The 14,454-nt window shown below is 36.8% G+C and overlaps 1 protein-coding gene across 1 annotated transcript in view; it reads right to left on the bottom strand.

Moving 5' to 3' along the window:
- The window catches only part of gpat4 (glycerol-3-phosphate acyltransferase 4), a 28,938-nt gene that overhangs the window by 9,708 nt on the left and 4,776 nt on the right, over positions 1–14,454 (bottom strand). The window contains exons 3-6 of the mRNA XM_057832228.1: positions 14,251–14,320; positions 13,865–14,165; positions 6,409–6,483; positions 6,220–6,309 (exon numbers count right to left, since the gene is read on the bottom strand). Coding sequence (XP_057688211.1) covers positions 6,220–6,309; positions 6,409–6,483; positions 13,865–14,165; positions 14,251–14,320 — 536 coding nt within the window. The remainder of the gene's footprint in view (positions 1–6,219; positions 6,310–6,408; positions 6,484–13,864; positions 14,166–14,250; positions 14,321–14,454) is intronic.

Below are 14,454 nucleotides of genomic sequence, written 5' to 3'. Positions count from 1 at the left end.
GTTTTGTTTAAAAGAAACAAAAAAGCTGTTGTAAAGAGTCATAGTAAATCATTTGACTTTCTGAACGCGCAACATAAATCTTCATTCCAGGCGTTGCATTATTACAAAGCAAGAAAACTATTTTTATTTATATCATAGCCCGACATACTGTAGAATGTGTTACAGCAGGCTTGATAACTCATACAACAAGCTTTATTCTATTTCCTCCTGTGCGAATACTACATTCCATAATTTCTAAGTTAGACACCACCACTAGCGAATTTTCTGATAGTAACACATTATGATTCCTGTCTTCTACTTTGCCAGATCTCTATAAAAGACGTTAATTTACTTGGCAAATGACAATTCCTGATCACCGTCCCGTGAGAAATTATCCAAGACAGTACTCTACTTGGGAAACAATGACTCCCCATCACTATGCTGGGAGAATTTATTCACTCCAATCCATTCCAAAATTTGATTCCATTTGTAATTTTCATCTGTGTATGCCGAAAACATAACAGAAAAATACATTGTTCAACTTGAATGCAAAAAGTATATTAAACTAGCATCTCCAAGTGTTGCCATTCATACATCAGAATATACCATGGTTTCATGCAAATCTATCAGATTTGAGGTCAACTATACAGACCCAATTATTTACACTGAGCATTTAAAATTTATGGTTAAATTGAGATGACACCCTTCCACGGTTTCTACAGGTATCAGCAAATCTAATTTAATGCTTTTTAATGCCACTTTAGACTAATTTAATGCCCATGCCCAACTGCAGATTGTTTACGCACACAAATTATTAGTGGAGTTGTCCAATAATGACTTATTAACTGATATCCCGATATTTTCCAACTCCAAAGATACGATATCGATATTTGCGGTCGTGGACTTAACATATTATAGCTAATTGTACTGTGATGCCCAACTGGATACTTTTTCCAATAAGCACTATGTGAAAAATAAGAGAACAGCTTCAACTGAAGTTATGGGAAAACGTGCCAATATTGCACCACTTTATTTATTGTTGGAATCAAAATACTGCAAACATCAGTTTTTTGCAAGTGCCAATAAGGCACAAATATGGATTTTGTATCCATACACAATCACTTAACTTTACATTCAAATAAACAGGTAATATTCGGCAAACTGCCTGGTTTTTTTTGGCCAAGAAACTAGTAATTTAGTCATTTCTGCGTACATACAAAAAAAAAAAATCTATTTTATGTAACATATCAATCTAAAAACGACAAGGGCCAGATAGCAGGAAAGACGTGCTGAGACACTAATGACAACGGAATTCAACGTAAATAAGTTGTGATTGTACTTTTTTTTTTTTTAAATGCAAAATTAGCGTTTGTTGAGTAAAATTAAGATGATTCTACATGATTTCCTCTAGTATTACATTTCTGATGTGAAAATTGAGTGATTTATTAGCTGTTGAAAACTTAAGTCAAAATTGCACTAAATAAAAAATATATGTCGCTATTTCGGGCAAAAACGTATACCCTATGTTAAATATTGCTATTGATCCTGAAAATATAGGTGAATATTTCTGCATTTGGTCATTTTTGTGAATCTCAATGAATCTAGCTTAAAATTTGACAATTTTATAGTCATTTTAAGTTTTGTTTACATATATATAAAAAAAAAAAAAAAACTAAATCGGGATTTTATCAGGGAAGGACTTTGAATTTTTTTATGCCGCTGCTCATGGAGACTCGTATATGCCTAGGGGAGGTGCCCGTTTTGGTTTTAGGTCGCTAGCAGCTTTGGTTTTGAAAATATTTGAATTTTAAGTTTTTAAGAATAGACCCCCCTACAGAGCGGCTCTGCGCTCAGTTTCCTGTCAACTGATAGTGAAGTCTACAGCCTGAATTCTGACAAAATCCATTTCATGACTTTTAATGCTTTTTAATGACACGCATAAACCCTGCCTTACTGTTTCACGATTTTGCATTGGATGCTTTATGACAACGTTCAATTGTAAAACACATTGCCTACAATATTAACCCAAATCTGATGCTCTTTTTAAAAAAAAAAAAAAAAAAAAGTTAATGCGGGAAGGGACATTATTGTTGAGGATTTTATCTCTTGTCTTAACCAATTAAAATCTTAGAAGTAAAATGTCTGAGTATCCTTTCACAACAAGCGCTCTCATTCACTGACTGAGTGCTAACCAACCCGTCTCCTCGCTTCAGAGAAAAACCATCTGGTATTATGTAATCTCATGTCAACCATGGTGGATTAGGTATGAGGAATAGGTATGGGAATGTCCACATGCAAATTCCACTTGTGTTTTTTTCAAAACTGTTCTTAAAGAAATCACGTAAACTTTATGAAATTGGAGAGTAATATAGGGGGTCAGCACAAAGAATTGATAAAAAAATATATATAAATGAAAGAAAAAGTAATTAAAACTAGCAATATAAACTGAAATGTGAGAAGTCACAAGTACGTCTCTTTTACATGTACATACATAGATATATACTGTAGATAAGTACACATACATGTCCTTAGATGCTTTCCCATACATTCCATGTCAAAATTCCTAATCAGAATTCGTGACCAAATGTAACACACTTGCCGGTAATTATAGCTTGAGCACCTATTGATAGATACAGCTGTTAAGATAGCAAGGATAAAGTCATTCTTCCTTGTGTGTGCCATCTTTTCTCTAATTCTCTACTGATAATTCCCATGATAAGCATACGACTGTCTTGTAAAGACATCACTAATGAGTGCAATAAAAAACTGTTGTAAACAGTAACTACAAAAGCACAGGCAAGCCCAGTAGCAACATTATATAACCGACAATACCTAAAGAGAATAACGTTATTCAAAACAATTTGTTCCTTTTTATTTTTTTGCTTTATTTCTCATGATATCCAACAGCCATCTTGATAATAATATAAAAAATAAATAAATAATAAACTGCTTCCGCTTGGGAAATGTCAAAACAAGCATGTCAACATGAGTCCCAATAAATAGGGACGTCGCGATCACATATTTTTGCACCAGAGTCCGAGTCGCCTGATTTTGAGAATCTGCCGATCCAGTCCTGATCTGATACCAGGAAAATGTTTTTTTTTTTTTTTTTTTTTTCCCTTCAACAAAAGTTCTAAACATGTTACTGTCCCACTGTGCTGTCTTCATAATGTTAATTATTTTTTAACCCTTAAATACCTGCAACATGAAGCAATTATCAGAAAATCCCAAAATTTAAAAAATAAGGTCCTAATGAGACCTTTTTTTCAAATTTGTAAAAAGAAAAGTCAAAATGAATATGTGTAATAAGCGCTCTGATATCTATAACCCTTGCTAAATCCTGTTTTTTATTCTCATGGAACCTGCAGATGCATGTGTTGACTTGCATCCATAATTTTTTATTTTTTTTTCCCAAAAGAAATGTCAAAATTCTGAATTAGTCTCAAAATCATTAAATTTTAGGTGCATCAAATGTGATACATTTGACAATAAAGGGTTTTAAACAACAATAACAAAGAAAAATGCTTGTCTTTATTAAATTCTTCATTGAGTCCACTCACGCAGTAGAGAACAGCCTCTCACTTGCACACTTATCCAAGTTTAACGAGGATTGGCAGATTTGTGCCTTTGATGGTAGAGCTACCTAGCTTCTCTGGCAAGATCAAAGCTACAAACCTGTCAATCATTGTTTACTTTTAGTACCAAATGAAATCTAGACAGTTTGCCGCACTGCTTAGCAGGAGGGAGGGTGAGAGGCTGTGACACTGTACAAGCATGAAGCAGAAAACATAAATATAATTTCTTAAAAACCGGATCTTTTTCACCCGATTCCAATCCTCTGAAAAAATGGTGCGATCTGTCCGATCACGTGATTGGAACATCCCTACTAATAAATGATCATTTAGATGTTCTACAATTTGCAAGGCAAGATGAATATTCAATAAAGATTGCTCTATTGAACCATAAATTTGTAATTGACATGAAAGCCAGTTTACACTGGAAGCAAATACATCTGTGTATGTGCCATTACTTTACATTGTTAAAGTGAGAAATCCAATCCATATTGACCTCAGATTACATTATGTCCAAACAAAGACACTGGGCCACTCCCTTTTCATTTGCTAAGCAACGAGTGACAAATTTGACAAGCACGTACAATCCTCACAGCGCCCTACCCTGAGATAAACACAGTAAAAAAAAAAAAAAAAATGCTACATGAAAGCCCTAAAATGCCAAAATTACTCCAGCTCACGTGTAATTTTTTGAGTTGTACAGTAGAAAATTTATTTAAGTTGAACGCACAGAGTTGAAACCAGAAATTCTTTATGTACATACACTTCTTTTGCTACTTTTCTTATTGTGTGAAATGAAACAAACATTTCCTGTTTTATTGTTGTTATTGTTAATAAGGATACCAACATTGTTTGATTGTTGCTATAAAAGGTTTTTTACAAGACAGTTTTCTTTGAAGTTTCAAATTTATATACATTAAGATTACGATGCCATTTAACAATTTTGAGAAAACTCGAATGATTACCGTAATTTTCGGACTATAAGCCGCTACTCTTTTACGCTCATTTTGAATCCTGCGGTTTATAGTCCAGTGCGGCTTATTTGTTGATTTATTTGGGTTAATACGTAACACTTTATTTGATAGCACGTCATAAGACTGCCATAAGACCGCCAAAAGACCTTCATAATTATGAAATTACACTATCATTGGCATTAATGAATGCTTATGACATATGTCATTAAGTGTAATCCGGCAAATTATGTCACGAACTCCATTTATGTCGAGCTCGGATCTTTTACATCCATTCAAAAGGGAGATAATTTGCCGGAAGACACAAAATGACATTTGTTTTTATGCATTCATTAATGCCCATGATAATGTAATTTCATAATTAAGATGGTCTTATGAGTCTGATGGCACCACTGTCAAAAAAGTGTTACAAAATTCCATAACTAGCAATTAATGAAACAACTAGAACAGTAATGGAAGAAATATTTAGCACAGAACATTAATTTTGATTGTTATTTACATCTGTAGTGCTGCAATGCATACTAGGAGGCATGTTCGATGACAACAATGTTGAATGCAGGTGGCAACAGAGGTTGACCATCTCCTCCAAGAGAACAGTGACAGCCAAATGAAGCTTCTTGAAGCAGTGAAGCTTTGCAGTCAATTGTTTCAAAGCTTCGTGGTGTTTCATTTGGTCTTATGACAGTCTTATGATGCCGCTGTACGATAAAGAGTTACCGGTTGATATTTTTTTGGGAGTAAATATCCGATAATACAGTAAGGACAGCTGCGGCTTATAGTCTAGTGCGGCTTATCTATGAACAAATGCAGTTTTTTGTGTCAAATTTGGTGGGTGGCGGCTTATAGTCGCTTATAGTGCGAAAATTAAAGTATGTAATTTTTTGGGAAGCGTCCGATTTATTGACATTGAGTTAATTAAGGACACACCTGCGGATTTATTTGAAGGCACACCCAAAACACACTGCCAACACAACAAGTCAAAGAAAACAAGCCTTGATGCTAAGAAGAGAGTTGAAAATTGTGCCTGAAGGTGCCACGTTAATCTATTCAAACAATTACAGGCAAGTATAAAACCATGAGAATATCCAGCAATTACAACACTCAATAAAAAGAAAAAGTTCTTTGTTCTCGAGATGAAAGTGCTTTGTCCAAAATGTGCAGATCAAACCAAGAACAAAAATAAAAAAATCTTGAATCACGCGTGAAGTGCGTGATAGTGAAAAAAGTACCTCAAATGAGCTGAAAGGCCACTCCGCCACAAAGAAGCAATCATTCCAAGATAAATTTTAAAATGCCAGACTTAAATATGTAAAAGAACACAGGGACAAGACCTTAACATTTCGAAACGTTCTCTGTTCAGACTGAGATCAAAGGGAACTGCTTGTCAGTAATTAGCATCGTTACACTTGGAGGGAAATGAGGGAACGTCTGAAGCCTGAGAACACCAGCTTAAATATGAAATACAAGGCCAGAAAAATTATTTTGAATAATTCCTTTGCTACAGAAGGGACTGGTACACTTAACAAAATAAACAGCATAATGAGGCAGCATTTTTTAAGGTGATGAGTGGTGTGTGCATTTACACCAATACCTGCACTTGTGCAAGCATACACATCTAGAGACCCTCATGAATCTTTGCTTAATGCTTATACTCCAAATCGTGTCAAGGTTATTTGACTCACAGCATTTCTTCTTACCTGTCATGGTAGGTTATGATCGCAGTCAGAGCTCTGACACATATTCTGTTGCACATTAGGTGGGCCTTTTCACTTAGGATGCTTTTCATCCTGCACACACAACAGAAATGGTCACATGAGTCCTGTTTCTACAAAGCAGTACAAACAATGATATGGTTTGTTTGGTCACTTTTAAACACACGTGCCTACCTTCCATTGGGTAGGAAGCCTATAAGAGAAGTTAGAAATACTAGGAGGCCAACACCAGTAAAGGCCAAGGTTACCCTGAAACAAACAAGATGCATGTTATTGATGACACTTGAAAGCAGGGGTTTGACAAAATATCAAAATGGTGATATAAAGTGATACTTTGCAATGCATCTCAAAAGGTGATGGATATACTCATGGCAAGAATCAATATATCGTTTTAAAAAGGTGTCAATGTTTTGAAAAAGAAAAAAAAAAGGAACCAACAAGTGGCTACCAAAATCTTCCACCATAATAGTGTGTCTGTCAATTCATTTAGACTGGGAGGGGCGGATGAACGTTCATTCATCGAAACCAGAGCATTTGCTGCCAGTCTTTCTGATTTTTGGGGCATTTACAGGTCATTTTTGTTCATTTTAGGGTATTTACAGGTCACTTCCTGTTGAGTTTGAGTCACTGCCTATTCATTTGGGTAGATTTCCAGGTCAAAGGCGTACCGCATGCATGCTATTTTTAGACCGCGACGTCGCATCGTAAAGTGGAAGTAAAGCCGAAGTGGGACATTATAGACCCGCCCTCGCATAGAAACAATGTTATTTGTGCTACTTTTCTCCGGTAATCTTTCAAAAATGAACATGCCGATCACACATTGCTTTCTTGGAACTTGTAGAAACGACTCTAGACTGGAACTTGTAGAAACGACTCTAGACATTACGACATATGAAGGATGTTTTCTTCATATGTTTCCCGAAACCAAAAACTTGGGAGGAAAAAATGTGAAGACTTAATCAACTTGCGTGGACTTTAACACCAGCTCGGTGAATCCATTCACATTTCATATGCAGTAAACATTTTGTTGGGTTGGCATGGTCTTTCAGAGGACAAAGAGGTAAGCCATTTTTATATTTTTAACTTATTTTTTAGCGTGACGTTGTGCCGTACTGCTTCTGTCTGACAATGAATGACCTGAAAAGAATTACAATGGTATCTGACTGCCACTGTTACCGTTTCTGTAGTAAAAAAAAAAAAAAAAAAAAAAAAAAAAAAAAAAAACTTTAGTAAGGGAGAAGTGTAAATAAATTATAAAATTAAGATTTGTTATCAATGAAAAAATTAAAAGTGTTCGTTGGCTGTCACTGAGTACCATTTGCGATTGCTACACAAAATATAAATTACCCCCAAGAACGGTCAGACGTGTGGGACAACTAGAGGATATAATATATAGGAAAGACGGGGCTGGTGGTAAAGGATAGCTTGTTGAAGCAGGAGAATGTCATTGACAGTTGCGTAAGAAAAAGATGTCGATAAAAAAGCTAAGGCTATGCTAAGGTCGGCCCGTTTTTTTCGTCTTTTTCAGTCCAAGCGATCTCTTTAACTGAACATTTTTATGTACTTCCACATCTTTGCAAGTGAAATTGGCACCAGGGACATTATTCTCGGAGAGAATTAGTAGGTTTAGCTTTGTAAACATCTCCTTTGTACACGATTTCCATTCATTTCCTATTGGGGACAAACGGTGCCGTGTCTTCCCTTAGCAACAGTAGCTAACGTCATGAATATTAATGAGCGGAAGTGACGTGTTGCTTGCGGTACGCCATTCCAGTTCTGTAACCCAAGATCACCAGGAAGTGACCCATGAATGCCCCGAAATCAACAGGAAGTCCCCCTGAAATGCCCCAAATTCGACAGGAAGTGACTGAAAATCAACAGCAAATGACCTGAAATGCCCCCGAATTAAACTCATTGCTTGGCATGGACCGCCATAGATATCCAATCTGTTTGGATTGGGAGGGATAGCAGCGAATGAATAACGTCTACTAGTGATAAACTTTACAGCAGAAGGATAAAAAAAACTAGGGCTGCAGCTATCGAATATTTTAGTAATCGATTAAATCGACTGAAAATTCTATCGATTAATCGAGTAATTGGATAAACGCATATATTTTTAGGTGAAGAGCAATTATATATGTACATGAGAAAACAAGACATTTAATCTAATATTGAACCATTTTGAGTCAATCAATGTCTTTATTTTCAATGTACATTGTTGAAAACAACCAACAATTGCATCTCAGATGTAACTAGAATAAAAAATAAGACTAATTCACTGCTTTCACTCAAAAAACTTTTAGATCTTATAATATGTATATATATATATATATATATATATATATATATATATATATTTCTTACCTAAAAATGCCATTACGCTTGATAACACACATCACTTCAAAGTTAGGTGCTTTTCCCACGGGTTTCAATTGAATTTTTATTTGTGTCAAGCTCTTTTAGTTAAGTTTTAAGTTAGTCTAAACTGTAAGTCCTGATAGGATTTTGAGTTTTTGCAGTGTTCAAAATAAATGTATGATACCTGCTGTATTGCAGCACATTAGGGACCAGTGCTACTTGGTGTTTTATCCAGCAATGACTACTGAGCTAAAATTGACAGTTAGCATTGTTAAGTTCTTATTTTACACCCTCATCACTCTACAACGCTATGTTTTCACAGATTAAATAAATCCTGTATGTACGACACGTTAGCCACGCATCGACAGTGGTCATAATTAATAGAAACCTAACCCTCCGCTGGGCTAACGTTACGTGAGCGAGTGACAGTAATGTTAATCTTATTTATTAGCACTTAGAAGTCTACTGCTTTAAGATAGCGGCTGTTTACGAACGCTGCTGACTCTGTCATTTCGCATCTAGTTCAACATACATGTGATCTATATGAGACGCATCAGACACTACCTGCTACCACCGTAGCATCATTCAGGCTAGTTTTTAGCGACATCGGCGTCGTTTGTAGCGGCTGTCGGCTGCAGTAAGTTTTTTTTTTTTTTTTAATTGCTCCTTCCTCTACGCACGTGACATCACTGCGTTGTTACGCATTAAAAGTAGTCTGGTCAAAACGTGATGCTTAAAGCTGTCAAAATTAAACTATTACTCGCGGTGAATAAAATTACTCCGATCAGTTTTTAAACTCGAGTTGCTCGAGTATTCGTTTCAGCTAAAAAAATAAAATAAAAATAAAAATAGTTAGTTTTTCCTGTTTATTAGCTGTTTGTAAAATATCCTACAACGATTTCCTGACCAATGTATCGATAATCGTCGTATCGCCATATCATAAGATAATTGTTATCGTGAGCTTTGTATCGCAAATCATATCGTATCATACTTGAAGGAGTAACATTATTTCTCTAAAAACAAGACATGGAATGCCTGCTGTATCCAATTAAAAAGATGATTTCGCTACATCAAACAAATCTTTTACTGTCACTGCCAACAAATAGACCTTTCAGAGGACATATTACGCTGTGATGGAGCTCGCCAACAGACATAACAACCCTGAAAGAGCCAATTTCAGTTTCAGAGATTGTGCCGAATAATTGGCATCAAGAAAGATCTACATAAGTGATAACAAGCTTGACTTTATGAGAAAGAAATTACCTACTGGAGAGTACGATGTGTGTCCAAGTGGCTTATTTTGCCTCCCCACTGGCAAATGGATGTGTGCCAGCTGGCCTAAGCAGTGAGTCACTCACGGTGACACATTAAGTGTCTCTCACATGAAAGCTCAACGTCCAACATTTTATGCCCAATTATAATGTCACGTGATTCATACGCCTTTAAAAATGGTTGTATGCTACTACACACTGATCACTTATTTTCTCTGTTGACAAGGAAAAACTATTAGGGCAGAAATCTCAAAAAATGAAGTTCACTCACTGGACAAATTAGATACACTTCATCACCCAATAATGCTTGCTGCCACCACTGTAGCAAAACATCTGTCTTCTACCAAGAACTAATGGCAAATTCCAAATCATTCCTTCATAAAACTTTTCTCTTATTAAAAGCCTCTGCTCTGCTGGATAGCATATCTTATTAATAGTCCGATCGAAAGGCTATGACCCCAGGTTTTAATGCACAAATCCCAATTTTTGGTCATATCCGATCCGTTTCTGTGGTGTGTTTCATTATATGTACATAATGACATGTGGATTCCATTTGAAAATATCTGATTCCATGCGATTTGGACGGTTCAGATTAGTCATGTGCAGATTATCGGTTTCAAGGTATAGCGTGGTATGAAAATGTCAAGGTTTCAAAACTGCAATAAAATATTCCGTCATACTGTCCCTAAGTTATTACCGTAATTTTCGGACTACAAGCCGCTACTTTTTTCCTTCATTTTGAATCATGCGGCTTATAGTTCAGTGCGGCTTATTTGTTGATTTATTTGGGTTAATGGGTAGCACTTCATTTGACAGTGGCGTCATAAGAACGTCGTAACTATGACATGACACTACCATGGGCATTACTGAATGCTTATGACAGATGTCATTAGGCGTCATCCAGCAAATTATGTCACTTAACTCCATTTATGTCCAGCTCGGATCTTCATCATTCAAAAGGGTTAGGATAATTTGCCAGATGACATTAAATGACATGCGTTATAAGCATTTATTAATGCCATGACAGTGTCATGTCATAATTCTGATTATCTTGTCTTGTCTCTGTAAAATAAAGTGTTGGCAAATACCATAACTAGCAATTAATGAAACAACTGGAACAGAATTAATAAATAATTAACACACAACATGAATTTTTATTGTTATTTACATCTGTAGCGCTGCAATGCATGCTAGGAGGCATGTTGGAAGGCAACAGTGTTGACAGCAGGTGGCAGCAGAGGTTGACTGTCTCCCCCTTGGGAGCAGTGATAGCCAAATGAAGCAATGAAGCTTTTCAGCCAATTGGTTCAAGGCTTCATGGTGGTTCATTTAGTCTTATGACAGTCCTATGATGCCGCTGTCAAATCAAACGTTACCGGTTGATATCTTTTCGTGTAAATATCCCATAATACAATAAGGATAGCCACGGCTTATAGTCCAGTGCGGCCTATGTATGAACAAATATAATTTTGGTGTCAAATATGGTGGGTTGCGGCTTATAGTCAGGTGCGTCTTATAGTGCGAAAATTACGGTAGATATTATTTACGTCCCATAAATGCATGGAGAAAACCCTCGTTTGCAGCTGCAAGGCTCAACCCTCCCCCACCGGTTGTTGCTCAGTGTCAGTGAGTCAGCTGTGCTACACGATGACTGGAAGAGGTGAAACTCCTGAACTTCCCCGCCCCCCATCGAAATCGCTGGTAAGGGAATATTTCCGCAACAGAAAAGTTACAGACGGACGCGTCTTGGAGGAGGAGTGCTATCTGACACATACCGCCAATATTATTTTGCATTCATAGAAAAATAAATGTAAGTAAACACTGTCATGAACGTTTCCTCACCAGCTACGAGATTTAACTCCAGCGTGTTTAGTGTATATAGTGGTGGTAAAACGTGTTTTTTTTTTCTCTGGCAACTGTCAGCATTGAGAAAGAGCGTGTGCGTATAATGGAAACATGATACGAGTCATACACACGTTCTTTTTATGAAAAATAATTCATATATTTTTGTTCTGATAGTAACAATGTTGAGCTGTGGCTCTGGGTTGAGGCTCACCTAAAGGACTACATTTATATTAATTTTATTTAGAATATATTGTTTTGTTTTTTGTTTTTATTTTAACATTATACTTATGTTCCAATTTGCTAGTTTTTTGAAAAATAAAGATCATGTTAAATGGAAAAAAAGTTTTTTGTTTTTATTTTTTTTAACATAGATATCTCAAAGTAACTCATTTTAGAGCTGTAATTGCAATACCATGATACCGTGAAACCGTGATAATTTGGCTTAAGGTTATCATGCCGTCAGAATCTCATACTGGCACATGCCTAGTTCAGACTGTCATTAAAGAGCCTCACGGCAGTCAGTTACAGGCAAAAAGATCCAATTTCGGTTACTTCAAGGTGCTGTCCAAAAGAAAGCTTCACATGTCAAATATTGTCCCATCTAGAATTAGTAATGAAGGGGTAAAGACTAAAGAGGTTGTGATAAATGTTAGATGATTTGCATTAACCATCTGACTTCACAAGATTTACCCAAGGCCAGTAACTGAGGTCAAGTAAATTAATGCTCAGTATACCGCTAGTACAGTATTGTATTGGTCAAAGACACCAAAGTACCGTACTGGACCCTATTAGAATCTGCAGAGCGTCAACACTAGTCTAAAGTCTGATTTGTGCTTCTTCGTTCCACCAACGCCGTCATTGCGCATTGGAAGTTCTGTGTTGAGGGAACGCATTTCTCTGTAATTCACCGTCATGCCACTCGAGGGATGTGGCTTTGTCTTTGTACGTTTTTGGGGGACTATTGTTGATTTCCTTTAGTTTTCTTCCAGTCATTGACAGCAATGGCAACAGAGATGGAACGTATGTACTTGCAGCTGCAGCTAATATTGAACAACAAATGTTGTTAGCACAAATGTTAAAGCGTAGGCCATGCAGAAGACATTTTTCAATGTTTGAAAATGGTTGGTGTTGTTGTGCTGAACAGGAATCAACGTTCTGAGCGGACCAATCACAGTCCTTCGGCATTGATGTGACGCGTAGTCAGTATTTTTTTGGCGGTGCAAATCAGGCTACGATTTAGGGTCGTAAATCGGGTCTGCGTTAACAGCATAGGTCCGCTGTAAGCGCTACGCGGAAGCACAAATCAGTCTTAAGTGTGCAATTCAAATATGGAAACGTGGCTAAAACCCTGTGGAAGTGTGACGATTAAGATTCAGATTTGCATTGACATGTTGTCTTGTTGGCAAGTTTTCAGTACAGGTAGTCCCCAGGTTACGAACGAGTTCCGTTCCTACGCTGGCGACGCGTCAGACGGAATTAATCCTTTCAATACTCCACAAATATCAAAATAACTATCAAAAAACATATTATACGTCACTGTACCATCCTCGCCAAGATTTTGGAGCTAAGTCCTAGGTAAAAACAGCGAGCCAAGATCGAAAATGACAATGTCAGACGTCCGCTTGGCTGGCTGACTTTATTCAGCTGCTCATAATATTAACACTTGCAGAATGAAAGTAAAATAAAAACGAAATTAAATCTCATTTTTCATCTTCAATAATAGCAATTCAAATTTGCATTTATAACTAGCTGCTGATACAGCAATAACAATCTACACAAACGATTAGTATGTATTAGTTGGCGCCCACACATTATTAAAAACAATCACACACCCGCCCGAAGTATTCGACCACAATCGAAAATGCACAATAAATAGTACAAAAGGTGTTATACACAGGTGTTGCCTCTGTGGATGCCTCACAAGCAACTATTGTGCGTGCAAGCTTTCTTTCCCCTCTCTAATTCAGTTGCGGGCTTTCTTCGTGTGTGTGTGCACGTGCGCTCTTCTTTTTGTGTGCAAATATGTTCTTCGTCGTGCGTACATGCGCTCTTACTCGCGTGTGGAAGTACTAACTGCTCTATGTTTCCTGTGCCAAAATAAAAGCATGCATCACAAAACAATAATTGAATAAATATTGTTATTTGTAGAGTAATACCTGAGAGGTAAAAGGATGCCATAGCGAATGAGAAGGCCCAATCCCCATAGCACAGTCAGCCTCAGGCTGATATAGTGGAAGTTGTAATTGCTCCGTGTCAGCAGATTCCAAGACTCCAACTCTTCTGCAGAGAACCGCTTGGTGACCTCATCATCCATGATGCTCTCCACTCCTCTTCGAGCAAAATAGAAGATGTCCGACATCTCAAACTCGGGTGCAGAGTCCAGGTCTTTGTTGCTGCCACTGCGCCGAATCTCCTTGATCTCTTCTTCCAAGGAAGTAGGATGTTTCGCAATGATAGCTAGAGCCGTCAAGAAGATGGAGATATCAGAAATACTGACATGGAGAATGAACACAGAATGATTACCAAAAATATTTTAACATACCGTTTGAGTAGGGTTTATACAAGGGGTGATTCTTTTCTTTGGCTCCTCTCTCCATCCTTATTGTAGCCCACTACAACAGATTAGTACAGAATATTTCAAACATTGTTTTAATGTTGATTAGTCACATCTAAACATGTAAGTATGATGTCCAATTACATTTTGGACAAAATATTTTTTTCTTTATACTAGGGCTGTCAAAATTAT

The sequence above is a fragment of the Corythoichthys intestinalis genome, chromosome 3, assembly GCF_030265065.1.
Source record: "Corythoichthys intestinalis isolate RoL2023-P3 chromosome 3, ASM3026506v1, whole genome shotgun sequence".
Taxonomy (NCBI): Eukaryota; Metazoa; Chordata; class Actinopteri; order Syngnathiformes; family Syngnathidae; genus Corythoichthys; species Corythoichthys intestinalis.
This window is presented reverse-complemented; position numbering and strand designations above follow the sequence as displayed.